The 19,871-nt window shown below is 26.7% G+C and overlaps 1 protein-coding gene across 4 annotated transcripts in view; it reads right to left on the minus strand.

The window, feature by feature from the left end:
- LOC107455837 (uncharacterized) overlaps positions 1-19,871 on the minus strand; it is a 106,782-nt gene that overhangs the window by 71,721 nt on the left and 15,190 nt on the right. For 3 of the 4 annotated variants that reach the window (XM_043044692.2, XM_071187658.2, XM_043044697.2), the window contains exons 2-3: positions 9,035-9,308; positions 2,132-2,321 (exon numbers count right to left, since the gene is read on the minus strand). In XM_043044692.2, the coding sequence (XP_042900626.1) occupies positions 2,132-2,321; positions 9,035-9,215 (371 nt within the window). In that variant the 5' untranslated portion in view covers positions 9,216-9,308. Of the gene's footprint in view, positions 1-2,131; positions 2,322-9,034; positions 9,309-17,495; positions 17,574-19,871 lie in introns of those variants that run through there. The other variant, XM_071187657.2, reaches the window with a different exon arrangement.

Raw genomic sequence — 19,871 nt, forward strand, 5'->3', positions numbered from 1 at the left:
GATTCTTAACTTTCAGGAATGGTATAAATTTCAGCAAGCATTTTTTTCTTTAGACTTGTAACGTCAGAAGACCGTTTTCAGGTGTTTGTCTGTTTTCAGTCTTCGTGTAAATTTAGCATTAGTGTCGTGGGAGGTTTTCATGATTTCCTTCTCCATGAAAAACAAATTTGGGTAAAAAGTCCACCACAATCGCAAGTTTATCTCATTGTTTGTTCCAAGAGTTCTATTTTTTTCTGAGTATCGAATTACGACGATGAGCATTATTGGAGGCATATTCGTTATAGATAGGCTATTTAAATGATGGTATTAAAATAAAATACCTACCCTACAGCAAAAATACATTACATGTATAAGTACATGTGTATTGAAGTCCCTAGCCAAATTATTAGACGCAGTATTAGATTCTATGTAAGTAATTCAGAAGGAGTTTCAACTCGAAATAGTAGTTTGGTTGTTTCGAATTTATGAGGTTTAGACGGACTCACTTTAACGTTTGTGAAACCGCACACAGTTTTTAGCTGAATTGACTAAAAACTGTTTAAATTCCTGATTTGAAAAACTTCCAAAATTTATTGCCAATTTATATTTATCAAATTAAACGCTATTAGTTAATCACTCAAAATAAAATGTGTTCTGAATAAAAGAAATACTTTTTTACAATAAATATTCGATGAACCATGACTTCATGAAAGGTTATTAAATACTGAGAATTAAAAGATGATGTATAACTTTCTCTCCAAATAAAAGCAATTTTTATATACCGTAAACCGGGGCGAGTCTACCCATTTTTTCAGTTTGTCAACTTTCAAGTGGTCAAACTTTTGCAAATATTAAAGAAAAAAGGCTTTTAATAGGTGTTTCGGAATCGCTATTTATCCCTCTTTAAAGCTGTGAAATTAATTTTAGAAAATATTAACAGTTACGCTGTTACTGTATATTTTTATAGAACTGTTGACAAATCTCTCGGATAGGGCGAGTTTACCCATTCTACTAAAATGAATGTTAACATTGTAAATAATCAAATTTTACTATTAAATTGTTATTTTAGTTACTATATAGGATATTTATGAAGTAAAATTCATAACTTTATTATATATTCCATTTTTTTATTCATAAAATAACACATATTGAGAATTTGATCGATTATCCCATTTTGATCACAGTTTTGTTTTTATAATCATTAACATTATAAAATAACATTTTTTTCTGATTATTGTTGATAAAAATAAATTAAAATTAATATAAATTTACAATTAAATAATTAATAAATAATAATAATTAAAGATTATTAACAAAATCATGGCATTTTTTTGTAACATTTAAATCCATTTGTTTTGCGAATATAATTTCGAACCATCGGTAATAATAAATAATAATTTATTTAACTTACACTAAATGAAAAAAGTTAATTTTGCAATATAAAAATTGAAAAAATAGGTAAAATAAACATATTTCATATTTGCATTTATATTTAACCTATAAATTTTCTTATTAATGATAAATTTATCAATGCAGAATTAAAATAATATGCTCAAATTCATTTAAAGTGACTTAGTTTTAATATAAACAAAGTTCTAAATTATATTATTATGCTTTATTAAAACTAAATACGAATGGGTAGACTCGCCCCGCGAATTCTGGCTTTTTGTTTACAACAGCAAAACTTACATTCTTTTTGGTTTTTTTTCATATAAAATTAATGTAATCTTAGTCTTAGATAAGTTTATCACTTAACCAAAGTGAAAATAGTAATAATAATAATATACTTACGGAGCACCAACTAAAAGTTTGCTGATTTTCAATACTAATCTCTCAAAAGACGTTTGAACAGGTCAGTTAAAAAGACACTAAATAAATAAAAACGGATCAAACTACTACAGCGCCATCTTCCTTAGAGTCTGAACTAAGTCCTCCGTCGGTAAAAAAATCTTATTTGCAATTTAAAATAGTGAAAATTAAATAAAACTAAAATGGATAGACTCGCCCCGGTTTACGGTATTCATCAAAATAAAAATAATAGTTAGGACTTACCCAAAACTATTAATTTTGGTAGAACAACACTTGTTTATCGTATCAATATTAGTAATTTTTTTGTATTTAACTTATAAACAGAAGAGAAATAAATACTTACAAAAATAAGAGTGAGTTATTAAGATTGAGTGGAATAGTAATTGAAAATATACAAGTTTCATTGACAAATCCTACAATTTTTGATGAATCACACAAGATGATATTAGATGAGGACAATATGAAAGTAGAAGCTGGTTCTGTTTCTAATGCAAATGGAACAATTGAATCAGAATTTCGATTCATTAGTGTAACTGCAAGAAAAGAAATTATTATTTCACTTTTTAGTACATTATCTGAGATTCTTTTCAGTCAATCGGATATTCATAACAGAGCATCAAATTTTATGCAGCAGCTATTATACTTTATTTAGTAATTTGAACGATGAAAATAGCATTGGGTGCAACATCGTTTCGTCATTTATATATATATATATAATATATATATATTCGATTCACAAACATCCCTTTAAGTGGTTATGTAGTGCTTGAACGGGGCTAAAATTACTAAATTTAATTTGTTTAAATAAATTTTACTCTGATTTTTATTTTCTTAAATTCTCAAATAGATCAAAAAACAATTTTTTGCTTCAAAATATTTTCTGCCAAAAAACTGAGAATAAAAAAAATATATGAATTTTGTAAAATACTTCTGGCAAAAAGTTTAGAAATTGGTTTCGTAAGCGATTTGCTATTGCATTTTCTTTTTTTCTTTAAAAAAGATGCAAAAATGCCTAAAATTAAATTCTGAAAAAATTTTTTGTTGAAGGGAAATACTTTTATTCTTCTAAGAAAGGAGGGAAAATAAATTAAAATTATGTTTTATAATGCGAGTAAAAAATTGCATATTCTTTTTTCAATTAACAGGTTTTAATGCTACTTAAAAAACAATTTAAAATTTTTCAAATATAATCCCTTCATTCAGTATAATTTTGTTTCCTTTTTTATTTTTAATAGAAAAATTTTCAAAATGCACGTAAAGGAGAAAAAAAATTTTTTTTCCGAAGAAGTTTCCAATTTAAATTGATTGAAAACGTAAGAAATCCATTTTGTTTAAAGCATATACACACATGAACTAGTATTGACTTTCCTAAGTATGTTTTTCCTTTATTTTAAACTTTTTTTTCAGCAAATAATGTATCAAAATAGGAAAACAAATTTCTAAAATATCCGAACTATAGTATAGTTTTATTTTTTCTTCATTTTTCAATATTTTATTCATCGTTTAATATTCATATTTTCAAATTTTTTTTTTTAATTTCAATAAATATTTGTATTTAAAAAATCAATAAAATGTTTATTGCTAAGGTTATAATTAATAAAAATATATTTCTCGCAATAATTCATGAATAAATATTTTTTTTAAAAAAAACTTTCATATTAATAAGATTTCATTTTAAATGTATTGAAAATGATTTCTTTTAAAAAAGTTTTTAAAACACTTTTATTAGTTATTTAAGCATAACTTTAAATTATTTTTACTAATAATTTCTATATTTTTAAAGCCCATATGTTCTTACATTTGTGTGTGATTTTTTAAATTAAATTTTTTCTTACTTTGGAATTTATCTATATAAATATGTTTAAAACTTAGTAGTCAGAATCACTTTCTTATTTTTTTTCATTGGAAATTTTTCAGACAGACATTTTTGAAATAAAATGAAAATGTTGCTAAATAAATCTGTCGTGTAAAATTTATTCTATAAAACTACATTGTAACTTTTGTTGCCTTTTTAAGAGTATATTAAACCATGGGAGAAATTCTTTATCGCAAATTCTGATTAACTATCATTGGTGTTTAAATTTAATGCTTAGAGTATTTCAGGTAAACCTACAGTAAACCATAAGTTTTCAAATGCTGAAAAAATGTTTTCATAACATCAAAATACAAACATATTATGGCAGGATAATTTCCCCACCGCGTCCTATGTAATTTTGATATTTTGAAAAATATTTCTGCATTTAAAACTTCATTGTTTACTGGAAGTTTACCTGAACTATACTTAAAGTTTTAAATTACTTAAATAAATGAAAGAAAATTTGACATGAAGGTATTACGTCTTGTTAAACTGTACGTTAAAAAGGACCATTAGATTAAATAAGTGAGGAGAAATTATAGGTTATAATAACAATATGAACTGTTACTCCAGGATAAAATGTTTATCATAAAAAGAAGTTTCTTTAATATGAAAACGAAAACATCAAATATACACTGAGAAAAAGTATGGCTTAAAGTAACAAAATATAGTAAAATGTATTGGTTTCTGGTTCTATGGGAAGCTCTAATGGTTTTGGTAAAATTAGCAATAAAATATGATTTTATAATACATGATAAAATTTGGTGAATGTGATCAAATTTGGTATTTAAATGTTGATACCTTAAAGCATGACATAAAAACTATTTATTTGGTGAAATTTATTTCTCAGTTTTGTATTTTTTTACCAGATATGTGATAATAAGGATTTTGAAAATCAGAACTTCCGGTAAACCGTTACTATACAAAGTAGAAAAATTAGCAAATGAGCTGTTCAAATACCGTATATTTTGGATTGATTTACCAAAATTATGCTCCTTTTTTCGCTAGAAATGCCATCATCACACAGTATGATAACTTTTTCAGAATTTTTTTCTCCGAATATAAGCACCATTAACAGATTTTTTTAGTAATTTTATGTATCATATTAAAATTTCGCTGAAAATAATTTTTTCCAGCTTTTTACTTTAATTTGTTTTGGATAAAAAAGGTGAGCATAAATTTATAGTAGGAAAAAAACTCAGTGACATAAGGTTTCCTTGTGAAGACCAACATCTGCATTCAATCGATATTTCATGTCTTCAGCATTTTATTTATTTTGCATCGGTAGTTTTTAATTCTTAAAGCAGAGACTTTCGTTTATGCACTCAAAAATTCATTCTAATTGTGTGACAAGAATTCAGATTGTTTCAAATAATTGCATTCATAAAAATGATGGGAAAAACAAAAGTATAAAAACTCCTTTTTCGAAGATGGTATTTTTCAAAAGGTGGGAACGGTTAACAACGATTAATTTTGAATTCGATTGATTTTATATTAGATGCGCTAAACATTCAGTACTTATGCATAAATAAAAATAAAATTTGAATAGCTTTTTTCATTGAGTTTTAGAATATCAGATTACCTTAAGGGATCTGACTAGTTTCGACAGCTGTTTTTTTTAAATATCAATTATATTTAAAAAAAAGAAACTAATTTACTTGCTTTATTATGCATAAAAACAGCAAAAAAATTATTGCTATTTTAAACTAAACTCAGTAGCGCGACAGCCCATAGAGGGCCAAGGCCTACTGTGCCCATCTCAGTTTTTTTGACCTTGGGCTCTGGGGTGCAGGAGGCAGATGTTCCAGTCAGGTGGTCAGCCGAACGTTGAGCCCCCAGTGTTTCGTTCCCAAGCATGCTTGGTAATTACTATTTTATTTTTCTTAAATGGTCAACTTAGCTAAAAATAAGGCATTTTTGCATATACGCTAAACACTGTAAAAAATTTATATCGCCAAAAACAAGAAAATCCTTTGAGGATTTTATTTATAAAGCTATCAATAATGTTTTGAACTATTATCTTAAAAGCGAGTGCATATACTGCTGAGTTAGGAATCAATGTAGTTAAAAAAGCAAATTTTTAAAAATTTTGAAACTGGTCTTCGCGAAAAAAAATTTATAAAAATGAAATTATGCATTTTTCTCTTAGTCTGTAGCTCAAAACACGTGTGCTTTAATCCTAAGCACCCATGAAAAATTGTCGACAATTATTTTAAAAACATGAGGCATCGTGTTTAAGGTGGTGTAAAATGTGAAAAAAATCTGATTCTGAAATAAACGCATTTAAAGTTTTTAAATCAATTTTAGTCTATTCACGATTATCACATTGCACAAAAACTTAGATAAGTTTGTAAATAATTGGAGTATAAACAAAAGTAAAGTATTTTCAGAAAGTTAAGAGTATAGGAATTTTAAATTTATAAAAAACGGAAAGTTTGTCTAAAATAATGCTTTTGCACTAGTCAATTATCTTAAGCAAAAACTTTATAGGAAAGACTACTGGTGCAGCGTGCGTAAATTTTTTTTGACAACCTTACATTTCAAAAGTAGTATTTTGTTTCAGAAATTTTAGAGAAATCTTCAATCATCACTAGAACAATTATATTAATGAAGGATAAATAAGTTCGAAGCACTAACTTTAATCTATTTTTTTGTTACAATTATTATAGTGCTATTTCGTACATTACTTTTTGGACATGTATCAAAACACTAAATCATTTTTTTTTTGAAAATCTTTTACTTAGTAAATTATAAAAATACTGATGAAGGTTGCCCCTTGAGCATCCGAAACAGCTGTCTGCATTTATAAATATTTTTGTGCTCGTTGTTTACCTTAGTTCAGTTAGTAAATTACAACTTATCTATTGCTACCATTTGTTAAAGATATTATTTAGAAATCGTTCTATCAAAATCTTTTATTCTTATTTTTATTTAGAAACTCAATTTTTCTTTTCAAAAATTGGTGTTACATTGATTCAACTAACAACTTGAAAGTCCAAAACTGGATTCCTTTTTAAGTATATTTTTTAAAGATATTCGTAAAAAACTTTTGCAATTATTTATGTTATTTCTTGTCATTTGACAGATATAAATTTACTCAAAAATTCTTGCTGTGAATTAAACTTAAAAGTTGTCTTAGATTTGTGTTATGTTCACATCTTTTGAGAAGTTCCCATTGTTTATAAACCTTTAAAACAAAAGATGATTATTGGAATTCAGACATTCTTCAGCTGAAAACCCTTAAACAGAAAAGAACATCAAAAATATCAAAATGTTTTCTTAGAATTAAAAAAGGAAACAAATAATTAAAGTATTATAAATCTGAAATAGTATTTCTTTCTTAAAGTTACAGATAATTGTACTTAAATACCTCTATTAAGAAAATCGAGTTGCAATTTTCATTAAAGTTTGAAATAAATGTCAAACGGAGGGGAAAAAAAGTCTAAAACTAAAGTAAACTCAGTGGCGTGACAGCCCATAGAGGGCCAAGGCTTACTGTGCCCATCTCAGTTTTCTTGACCTTGGGCTCTGGGGTGCAGGAGCAGATGTTCCGGTTAGGTGGTCAGCCGAACGCGAAACCCCTAGTGTTTAGTTCCCAAGCATGCTTGGTACTCATTTATCGACCCATTGAAGGGATGAAAGGCTGAGTCAACCTTGCCCAGCCCGAGGATCGAACCCAGGACCTTTGGCACAGGAGCGCTACCACTCAGTCACCTTGCGTCGAAAAAAAAGTCTAGTGAAACCAAAATTGCAGAGGAGATATTGAGAATCTTAATATAAAAGACATAAATATTAAAAAAAAATAATTTAAACTATGACAGATAAAAAACCTTCTCACGATGTAAGAAAACACACACTCTGGAATATTAAAAAAATTTAACTAAAATGAATAAAATGTCCTAAAATAAAATTAAAAAAAGAGCCCTGAAAGAGTTCAAAATGCTATCAATATATGACCTTTACTAAACTAGACTAAATAAATAAATAAAAAAGAAAAAGTCAAAAGCCAGAAGGTTATAAAACACGGTATTTCTTGTCGACACGATTTGTTTAAGTATTTAGTGTTCAGTTTGTAGGTATTTGGTTAAGAGAGCTTTAAAAATCCCCAACAAAGGTTGACTCCTTTCAAACTCTAAACTAATAAATGCCCTTTTTATCAATATTAATATTATTTTTTGAAAACAAATATATCAGTATTTTTAATAATAAATATTAATACGTTTTATACCAGATATATTTTGAAGATCACCCTTAATATACATTTTTGGAGTCCTTATCAAATATGAAAACAAAAAGTATACTTACAAGTTTTTAAACTAGTAAAAAATGATTCAAAATCTGGGTAAGCTATAAAAATCTGAAAAATCACAGTTTAAGAAGCAAATGTAATAAACAAGAAGACATATATTAGGCTGCGAGAAGAAAGAGAGATAAGTTGTAAGATGATTATTATGAATTTTTTTAATGTTCATTACGTCCAACTATACTGCCAGGGGGCTAATAATTATTTTAGGTACGCATTCATGGATCGCAGGTCTTAACAAAGTAAAATAATATAAACATTTCAAATGTTAAATTGCACCTAAAGTAGGAACAAGTATGCATATAATGTTATTTTATAATCTAATTAAATACAGTGATGAATAGATTTCATAATTATTCAGAAATTTTAAAAAAATGAAGTTTTTACACAGAGATGCAATATTGATGGATACATTACTGCATGGAATCTCAGTTTCAGAACTATTTTTATGGTGCAAACCACGCAAAAGAAATAATTTTTCAAACGAATCTAACATTAACTAAAAGAAAAGGAATTCCTGGTTTGAAATTTCAAAATTTTTGGGAAAAAAGTACAAAAAGTTAAAGTTATTAAATGTATGCATATACCTTAATATAAAATATTTAATTAATAGAAATATTACTAAATAGATATACAATTGAATTTACATAATACTATAAGATTTCGCTTGGCTAATACCAAGGTACACATACGTGGACCTGCTTGTTCTTGACAGTATTATTTTAAAATATTTTAAGTAAATATGAATTTAAAGGCTCATACATATCATAGAACTACTAAGTCAAAATTAATTTTGGAATAACTAAATTATATAATGTAGTATTTAAAATTAGTTATACTTTCGAACACGTGAATTTAGCATCTTTTTTCGAAAATCACTTCTGTTTATGTGGAATTCTACCCAAATAACTCACATGCTCCGCATCTATTGTAGAATCCCCAGAAAGCTTAAATATCTTCAATTACTTCAGTGAAGAGGTAAAACTACAAATTTTCTTGCAGCGTGTTTTTAGAAGGAAGGTCCATATATGTGGTAATGAAGAGGTTATTCGTGCAATGCATAAATAAACATAAAAGATAATATTTACCGTTATATGTTAATCCTGGAACTAGTCCCTTTTCAAGATTTAAAAAATTATGACGAAGAGTAAGTTGAAGAGATGAGTCATCATTTATAACACTATCTTCAGACGAATTGCAGAGTTCTATCATCCAACACTCCTTTAAAGATGTGAAAATAGCAATACCGAAATAGATAGCTTCCAGCATTGTCAACAGATTTTAAGTTGGATCTAATACATCTACCATTGTGCACAGTTAACTTTAACTTGTTTCATTTGAGCTTCTTTTATTCGTCATATCCTAAGAATATATTAAAAAGGTTTAACCCCTATCTTGCATCAAGAGATGTTTTAAATTAAGCTATACAGACCACAAAATATATTTCATTCTTTTATTCATTATATCTTAAGAATGCATTAAGAATTGTTGTTACCACTGTTTTTTCTCAAGAGATATAAAATTTATTTCATTGATCTAACTTTATTCAGCATATCCTAAGAATACACTAAAAATTGTTATTACATTAGTTTTTTCTCAAAAGATAATTTAAACTATAAAGACCACATAATATTATATTCAAGATTAAATGTAAAAAATTAAAATTGAAAAAATAACTTTTTTATTCTCTCTCTCGTATGTCTGTTTTAGGCAGAGGGGTGCGATTGTTCTTGTTTTCCTGTGGTGCCATCTATGGCCGAGAATTCGACTTCTGCCACACCCATACGTCACGCCCGTTTATAGGGTGAACTCATTCATATATCCATTCATTCATCCACAGATCGTAATTTTGACCTAAATCAGAGAGCGATCGATCTCCAGTCCTGTACCCCCAGAGGTAATGGTCTGTTACGGGAACATGGAGGACTTTACTACTCAACAGATTTAACGTGCATCAGTCACCAGTTATTACACGGGGAGTCTTCGACCAGCAGAGTTCGAACCCACGAACTCTCGGACATGGGCTCATCGCCCAACCGACCAGGCTATCCCGGCTGTCTTTATTCCTTAAAAATGTAATTTTATAACTTGTTTTCGTAAACGTTGATGGAATTTTTTTAAATAAGTAAATACTGCTACAAATTCTTTAATTCCATTAATTTGCGTATTACTTTTGAAGATGTGTGGGATAATTCTACAGGTGAAATTTTTATTTTACAGTTCAATTTCCGTGTGATTCTCGATAATTCTCAGTTAATAGATATATTGTTCCTTCTATTTCTATTTGAAGCAGGTTAATAATTAAACAGCAAAGATATAGTGGTTGGACAAAATTATGAAGGCACTTCTATACTAACTCCATGTAAACAATCTTGCTTTTGCCAGCAAATGTTTTGGAAAATTTTACATGGCAAAACTGTTTGCACAATCTAAAAGGTCATACTTGAAGCTGTTAGAATTGTCTTTTTTACTAATACAATCAGATACCAAATAACACTAAAAAATACATTATTTCTGAAAGCTTCCATCTTGATCTTTCAAATTGTACAAACAGTTGTGCCATGTGAAATTTTCTAAAACATTTGTTCGTAAAAGAAAGATTGTTTACATAAAAAGAGTATTAGAAGTGTTGTTCAACCACTGTAGTTCAATAACGTAATTCTATAGTTTAAAAATAAATTACTGCGAGTTAAAGATCATTGTTCAAGAGAAAAAAATAACAAGTGTGACACTAGGCACCCGAAAATAATAAATCGTAATATTACTGAATATTTGCTGTATCTGAACAAAACTATTAAAACCCTGTTTCTTTTAGGTTGCTATTACCCCTCATTTAATGAGATTCCAAATTCTTAGGAAAAAAAGGTATGTTTATTATTCTTACTCAAAGTATGCTTTTGTAACAAATTTGGAAACTTAAAATATCATCAGCACAAAGTAAATAACATACTTGAGCTTTGACCTTCTAATCATAAAGATTACATCTTAGCATATGATCACAAGAAATTACATTATTAATTTAATTTACTTTTCTTTTAGAATACATTTAATTGGTCTAATCAATTTGTCATATTCTCAAACTAATATTTTATTCCTTGTCTAATCATTTATAAATATTTACGAGGAATGAACATTAGTTTTCTTTGCAGCGAATGTCTTGAAAAAATATTAATGTCAAATTATGTTTCCCTTAAGTGATTAAATTAATGGTTTATCTTTTGAATAAATTGACAGTTTCGATGTTTTATTACTAGCTTATTATTTTAAAAAATGTGCTCCTTCTAGTTATAAAAAGAATAGTTGTTTATTATCATCATATAGTAGCATGGCAGCCGGAGCCAAGACTTTCAGTTGAAGATTCTGCCAGGACAACTTATTTTTTGACCTGAACTGCTAGTCTGTTACCTCTTTCAATCTAAAATCTGATTCCACAGAATCGAGACCTCCTTGTTTTAAACTTTCTCGTTCTTTACATGTGAAGGACTTTGACATAAAAATTTATTTACTCAATTTTTTTCATCTATTTTAGCGATATGAACAGTTAAAAGTTTTAATAATTAAACTATAATATAATTATAAATACTTTGTGGAGTAGGGTAATTCGAACAATTTATTCAATTTCTCTTAGAATAATATAAATATCATGTTGCACATTAAATATGAATTTTCAAGTACAAGAAATATCAACGATGAAATTACTTCAAATGTCTTTACCTAATCACATTTCTTCGTCATCTTTATATAAACTATATATGATATCAAACTCTGACCCATCAAAGGAAAGGATATTTAAAATATTTATAAATTCATTATGTTGATTTGCGAAATTAGATTGCCTTTCGTTTCGTTTTGAAGATTTCAATGCCTATTTTGATCTAACAGATTTAAATAACGATTGATCGAAGTTTGCAATTGGTTCTGATTTTCTCCCTTAATATTAGTTTACGGACCCTAAGGATATTTTTTTTAAACTTTCATTGTAATGATTATTAAAATTTATATTAAGAGCAGTCATTGCGAAACATACTTCATAAAAGAATATCTCGCCATCTTGGACTATAATTGTTTGAGAAAAGGGACACAGCTCGAAATTCGTAATTAGGGAAATAGACATAGATATTTAAGAAAATAGCATTTGATTCCGTTTTTCATTCTTTTCTTATGAAAATTGTTCTTTTTTTTAAAAGAATAAACTAATGAATACAAATAAATTGCTAATGTGGTGTCTTCCTTTTTTCCTAAATCACTTAATACAATTTTCTTAAATAAGTTTTTTTTGAACAAAAAATATTGACAGTCAACAGTTCCTTTTACAACAATGTCATAGGTTCAATAAATTTATAATAGTGGTATTAAATTAACGTTGTACGAATTCATAGTTTTTAGAACTCACTTTATCGTTTAGAATTCTGAATACTTAAGACATCACCTGAAAAGTTACATAGGTAATATACCTTCCAACTTCGAAGTCCATGACTTTACCCCGTAATGATTATGCTTAACGTTTAAGAAAATAAGAAAGAAAAAATTACGAAATTCCGCCTTTAATTGTTTCATTTGGATTGAGCATTGAAATGGCGCACTTCTAGCTGTGCCCATTTTCTTATACACGGATTTTGAGCTACATCCATTTTCTTAAACACGCCTTTGGTTCCGTGTCGATTTTCTTATACACGGATTTTGAGCTGTGTCCAGAATGAAAAGCTCACCGACGCTCTCTTTTTCTCTGATTCTGGAGTTATTTAGTATCAAAATTTATAATTCAAAGTATTTACCTTAATTTTTTACCAGCTACCCATAAGAGCAATAATTTCTTTAAAATTTGAAAAATACCCAAGAAAAAGGAAAGTTCCTTGGAACAGCCAACAAATCTGCGGAGGGAGAGAGATAATGTAAATGAGTTTATTTCTCTTCAAAATTTCTTATTCCATGGTTAATTCACGTGGTTATGATAAGCTTATTTTATTTTTCTGTAGTAACAGTAAACTGAATGCTTTTTCTATTCATAGAATACTTGCGTTTAAGGATATTGAAATATCCTATCAATTAAAGAAATTGTAGTCCGAAGAGAATTTTGTTTTGCTTTCCTCCATTTTCCTCTGCCTAATGTTTATATAAATGCCCTTTTGAGTTGCTAAATACTGATTTATAATCAATTCAGCAGTTAAATGTATTTATTTCACTGAGTAATCAATTCAATGTTATTTCACTGATTGTCTTCACAAATCGAATTAAGAAAACCCGGAAAAATTATAAAGACATTATTTTTGTAGAAAAATTCACAATAATTCATGTGCTTGTAAGGTTCTAAAAGATTTAAATCTATGACCTTGTGTGTTTAAATACTAATTTAGGGCTATCAAATGAAAGTAAAAGCTTAGTTAGATTTAGAGCCCGTTTCAAAAAATTATTACCCCAAAATATAAGGACCAAAATATAAGGATCTTAAACATTTGACCATATCCGTTTGTAAAGGAAACTTTTATTTCATGTTATATAAATTTGGAGTAACCGATTACAAATGCTATTGAATACAAGTAAATTACAAAAGTAATAAATTTAGTAAGTAATCACAGTTAAAAGTAAAATATTAGATTGAAATTATAGTCACAATAACTAATAATCATAATTACACGTGATTAAGATCTACAGTAAAAAATAATCAGCATTAAAAGCAGATATGATCTACCATGGCAATGTTATTGATTATTATTTATTGCGATAACCTAGTCTAAGTTGGATATTTAATAAAATAATATTTTTAAATATTTATTCCATTTGTATTTCCTCCAAAATAACATTAAATATAGTTTTATATTGAAATAATTTTCATTTGATAGAAATCGAGGTAAATAAGGAATACTTAGAAATATTAATATCAGCTAAGTATGGAAATGTATAGAAAAATTGAAAAGTTTAGAAAAATCAATACTGGGAAAATATTAAGCATTTTAAAGTATTGTATATGAATTAAGGCATCCGACTAGTTTCGAAAACTTTTTTTAAAATATTAATATAAAATTTAAAGAAAGAACTGTTTTATCTATTTTATTATGCGCAAAAGCTTATAAAGCCAGCAAGAATTATTATTACTTTTTTAATGGTCATTTTGAGGTAAAGATAAGGTATTTTTATGCATAGAGGCTAGGCACTGTACAAAAACTCTGTCGCCTAAAAAAAATCCTTTAAGGATTATATTTAGATAACTATCAACTATGTTTTGAACTATTATCTTAAAAACAAATGCATATAATACTGAGTTAAAGATAAATGTTTCATAACAATTTTTAAGAATTTCATGCATAAAAAATGAAATTCTACTTTTTTCTTAGTCTATAGTGCACAACATGTACGCTATAATCACAAATACTCATGAAAAATTTTAGAATTTTGTTTTAAAAACAACGCGATATATCGTGCTTAAGCTGATGTAAAATGTGAAAAAAATCTGCTTTTAAGATAAGCACATTTAAAGTCTTAAAATCATTAGTCTATCCACTGTTATCACCATTCACAAAAACTGCATAACTTTGTTCATAATTGGAGTACAATATTTTAGAAAGTATAGTATTTTCAGAAGGCTAAGAGAGTACAGAGATTCTAAATTTATAATAAACACAAATTAAAAAATTTGACCAAAATCATTTTTGCACTAGCACTTTAAACAAAAAAATAATGTTTGTGCAATATTAAATTTTGAATTCATTATCTGTTCAATTACCTTCTTGAATAAAACTTAGTATGGTTTTTTCATGACAAAGCATGTCGAAACAAGAAAAAGAGAACTGAAACAGTGTAAGTTTTAATTTCTAAGAAGCTAGATAATTTGTAGACACCATGCTTTTAATTTGCAAAAAAAAAAAAAAAAAAAAAAAAAAAGTACTTCCAGGCTGAATTATTTTTGGCTAAACCTACTTAATCAAGTCCTTTGATTTACATTATGTCCTCCTTAAGAGACAGAATTCTATAATTTAAAAAATACTATTTTAAGATTTCTTTGTATGGCTCTTAAAATATCGTTGGTCAGAATTTTTGATTACAATGAAATATTTTCTAAAAGGGGGAAGTCTTATATCAGTCTTATTACTTGAATATTGTAGAATTTGTTTCCTGACTAAAATGTGAACTCTACGAAAGTATACTGACTTTGTAAGAAAAAAAAAAAATTATTACGAAAGTTCAATAATTAATAATTAAGCTTAATTAATTGAAATTCCTTCTTCAAACTATGTAATTTCAAGTAAAAATAGAATTTTCACTGGAGGTTTTGACATAAAATAAAGCAAATTATTCAACTAAAAACTATATTCCTTAAGGATTCGCCTGGAATTATCCACTTACTACTGCAACATGTTTTTAAACTTCAAGTATTTTTAAAAGCTCACTTAATATATTATTTAAAGAAAATGCTCTGAATTATTGCTTCTGGTAAATTGATTATTTTATATAAAAGGAAATTTTAAAGAAAGTGGAATATTGTGCTCATTTTATCCATTATGTGTTATTTTAAAATGGGGAAATAAATATTTTGCTTAATTATAACAAATAAGATAATACTCAATATACCATTAGACTTTTTACGAAATATTTTAAAATCTCAAAAACTAAGTGCATTTGAAAGTTTACCTAATATATTATTTAAAAAATTTTTGTTTCAAATGAAGTATATTCAAAATTTTTTCTCTAGAGAGATTGATTTCTCTAAGCAGAATGACTTTTAAAAAGACAGACCATTGCGTCTCCTGTAACAAATATTAATTGTTTATAAATAGGAAATTTTTTTTTTGTTTATAAGTAAGATGACAATCGATATTAAGTTTTTTTACTTAGAATGAGAAAAACATTTTATAAATAAAAAATATCAAACAATTTTCTAGTTACAGCTGATTACATATTTTACAACCTGTTACACATTTCACAACTTCAAAAATTAAGAGCTTAAAAGTCAATTTAACATATTAATTCAAAAAATTCCTCAGAGGAAGTACATTCAAAATTTTTGTTCGATGTAGAGGTATTGTTTTTTACAAAAAAATACTATTTAAAAAAAGGTACAAGAAAGTTTTTCATATTAAATATGCATCATTCAAAAACAGAAAAATAATTACTTTGTTTGATTGTAAAATAGCACAAAATATAACTTTACATTTTATTAAGAAGTGTAGAAAATTTAGAAACTAATTATACATAAATCAAAAATAGACGCGTAATTTAGGCTATAAAAATTCTCTATTTCCAAACGATTGCTACATTTTTTAAAACCTCAAAAATTTAGTGTTTTCGAAAGTTATTTTAACATATTATTTAAAAAAATTCCTCAGAGGAAGTGCATTCAAAATTTTTGTTCGATGTTGAGGTATTTTTTTTTCTTTTTACAAAAAAATACGATTTAAAAAAGAGTGCAAGTAAGTTTCTCATACCAATTATGAGTTATTCAAAAACAGAAAAATAACTATTTTGTTTGTAACAGAAAAATAACTATTTTGTTTGTTTTGTTGAAATAACACAAAATATAACTTTATATTTTATTAAGAAGTGTAGAAAATTTAGAGATTAATTATACATAAATCAAAAAGAAAAGATGCGTAATTTATGTTATAAGTGTAGTTTTAAAAATCTATTACGACTGTGTTTTCTGTTGACGGACTATATTATTGTAGAAAAACAATTTTATCGATAAGTCACGTGATGAATTGTGTCCATTGAGATTCTATACTAAATACCACAAGAATTTGTCAGAACTCATTTATGGATCACCTGTTAACTCCGCTCATAATTATATTTTACAGTTACAGAAATCAATACATCGGAAAGGCAAACTAATCAATATTCACCTTTAAACTTTGCGAAAAAGATTGAATTTCTTATTTATCGAATTTCTAAAAACATTATTTCATTATTAATTGAAATGTTTTTGATTAAAAATAAAGTTTTTTTTTTAAATAAGTGCAAAATTTTAAATTTTTTTTTTACCTTTTCAAATAAAGAAAAAAAGGCTTTCAACTTGATTTATTATTTTCACTGAACCTTTTAAAAACATTCAATCATAAGCAAAGTTGAATCATTGAATCAATTTCTTAATATTTTCTTTAAATGTCAATACTCTAGATTAAATCGATGCAATTTGTTTTCATTGTTCAGATTATCATTGAATGTTATAATTTATATTTTTCTTCTTAAAAAATTAAATTTACTTTGATATAGATAGATAAAAAAATATTTATTTGCGTATTAATTTTTATTGATTTTTTGCATGAATAATGTCTCCTTTGTGAAAGAAAAGCGCAATGTTTATAATTTGTCTTAAATAAATTATTGATAAGCAAACAACTAACAAAATTATGCGATGTTGTTTAGAAACCATTCTGCAAGTGCAACTTAGTGGATCAATTAATGGTGAGCAACAATTAAATGCATAAAATAGTGCAACAATAATGGTGCAGATAGTGAATTATAGAAATATTATGTGCAAGATTTTTGAAAACAATTTATAAAGCAATGAAATTTCTGCAAATGACCTTTTGCACAAAGAAGATATAAACGACTTGCCTTAGCAATAAACATGAAGTACCACCGCCGTTCCAGATGCTGGAAGCTGAATTTTTCTCGGTTTGCGATGGTACACACAATGGTTGCTACAATTGATTCGTCTTGTCGCCAAATCGCCAAACTAAATGTGTGGCTTTCATTTCGAACATTATTTTGCAAAATTTAAATATTGACTTAAATGATATGTAAATTGACATTTTTAATTAACATTCACACACTAATGTTCCCATATCAGTTCATAAAAATTCCTATCTGCATTAGGAATATTTATACATGTAAATTTTCTAAAACTGATTGTTTATTGTCGTTGCCACCTGTTCCTGTTAGCGATATTTTTTTAAAATTTTATTACTTTTTTTAAAACAAATTTTACTACGAAAGGAACATTTCCTCTGAAACTATAGTTTTTTATATACAATTTTATAATCATTAGAATAAAAATTTTTTTCGAGGTAAGTTATTCGCATAAAATAATTCACATTATTTTAATTTTATAAAGGACAGCACATATGAACTGTTTGTTTGAAATTGTAGCTTTTTTTAAATTTTAAAATCGGACTCAAAAGATGTTTTTTTAGACATCAACAGCTAATACATTTAATTATTTATTTACTCTCGTAGTTGATATAAATTTCCTTCAATTTAATTAATTTATGCAATTGTTTTCCTCTTACGAATTATAGATTTGTTTTCCAGTGAGATTCTACACACATATATAACAGGTATGAAACAGAAAATGAATAGTAATTTTTAAAATTCATTTTGAGTACAATACAATTTTAATGATTGATGCACTGTAATTTATAACAAAACAATTTTAATATTTGGATTATTGTTGGTAATCATGCTTAAATATAGCCATGGATTTTCACAAAATGAAAATTAATCATAATATTTTTTTTATAATAATTGTAATGGGTTCATCCAATTTGAAGTGGACCAAAAAAAAAATTGCTTGTTACGAACTCTATTTCTCTAAAAGAAATTATATAAATTTTTTCCTATAATGTTAAGTGTTGTAGTTTTTAACACAAAAATTAAAACTCAGAACGGTGTATTTTGATTTTGTTTATAATGTTAAATATTGTAGTTTTTAATATAAAAAAAAAATAAAAAGATTTTTTATTTTGTCCTTAAAAAATAAAAAGCGAGTAGGCAAAATATTTTAAGATTGTTTAGTGTGATCTCAATTTTCTTCACATAATGTCAAACGTCATTATTTTAAACGAATAGAAAAGCAACAATAAACAAAGGATTATTTTTTTGTATTTGGTCTTTAAAAAAAGGAAACAGTAAAAATGAATAAATGAATGAACTAAAACAAGGAATTTTTCGGCTCTAAAACCTTATAAATAAATTATAATTAATTCCCATAGCCGATAATTTTACATCCATTAATTTTTTTCTTTTGCACTTTCTAAATAAATAATGTTTTATATGGGTCAACAAAATGCAAGCAAACTAGTTTATTTTAACTATCAATCGTCACATTACGGTGATTTTAACACCCAAAAATAATTTCGCAACAAATTGTTTAATACAAATTTCCAGTGTATAGTTCTCCCTCTTCTTGTTCTAGTGACATTATAATTAAGAAAATTGGCTTATAAATAAAAAAAAAAAGCTATGGAAGAACATAAGATTCACCTTTTTTAGTTAGGCTATTTTGTTAAATTGAGTCAAATTTTGAACTGACGCCTGCATCGTAGTTTTGGTCTAAGAAATTTGAAAATTATTTTAAACCTTTGTCAACATGTACTTTTTACAAATAAGTTCGTAAAAATATTTGTTATGACGACAACGGTCATTGGCTCATTTCACATGGAAATGGCCAGTAGGAAACGAGCACTGAAGAACAATGAACTAATTTTCTTAATCTGGCAGTATAGTAGCAATAAATTTTATTTCGTTGTCAATTTAGACTGTCAGGGTCTTATACACAATTATGTTTAAAAAACTGGCAATTCTTTTTATTTTATTGCAAATTTAGATTATCAAAGCCACGTACAACATCAAATATAATTATTATGTTACATAAATCTGGAAGCACAGTGACATTAAACATTATTTTATTGAAAAGTTAGACATGTAACAACTACATTGCAAAAATCTGGGAGTCATCATACACCGTCAAATACTTTTTCTTCACCTTGCTTACTTCAGAAAGGAGTCACTGCTCTTGTAGTTTTATTACCAGGTTTAAACTCACATTAAAAAATACTTAATACTCATGTACAAAATTTTACAAACATTCGCACAAAATGCCAAAGGCACGTGTTGCACTGAGAAAACTATAGATTATTAGAGGAATAGTAGTTGCAAAAACTAGATACTGTTTTGTAAAGTATCTATTATGAAACATTTTGGTAGGTTCCT

Source organism: Parasteatoda tepidariorum, chromosome 11 (assembly GCF_982258835.1).
Source record: "Parasteatoda tepidariorum strain Cologne lab strain chromosome 11, Ptep-v5.0, whole genome shotgun sequence".
NCBI classification, from domain to species: domain Eukaryota; kingdom Metazoa; phylum Arthropoda; class Arachnida; order Araneae; family Theridiidae; genus Parasteatoda; species Parasteatoda tepidariorum.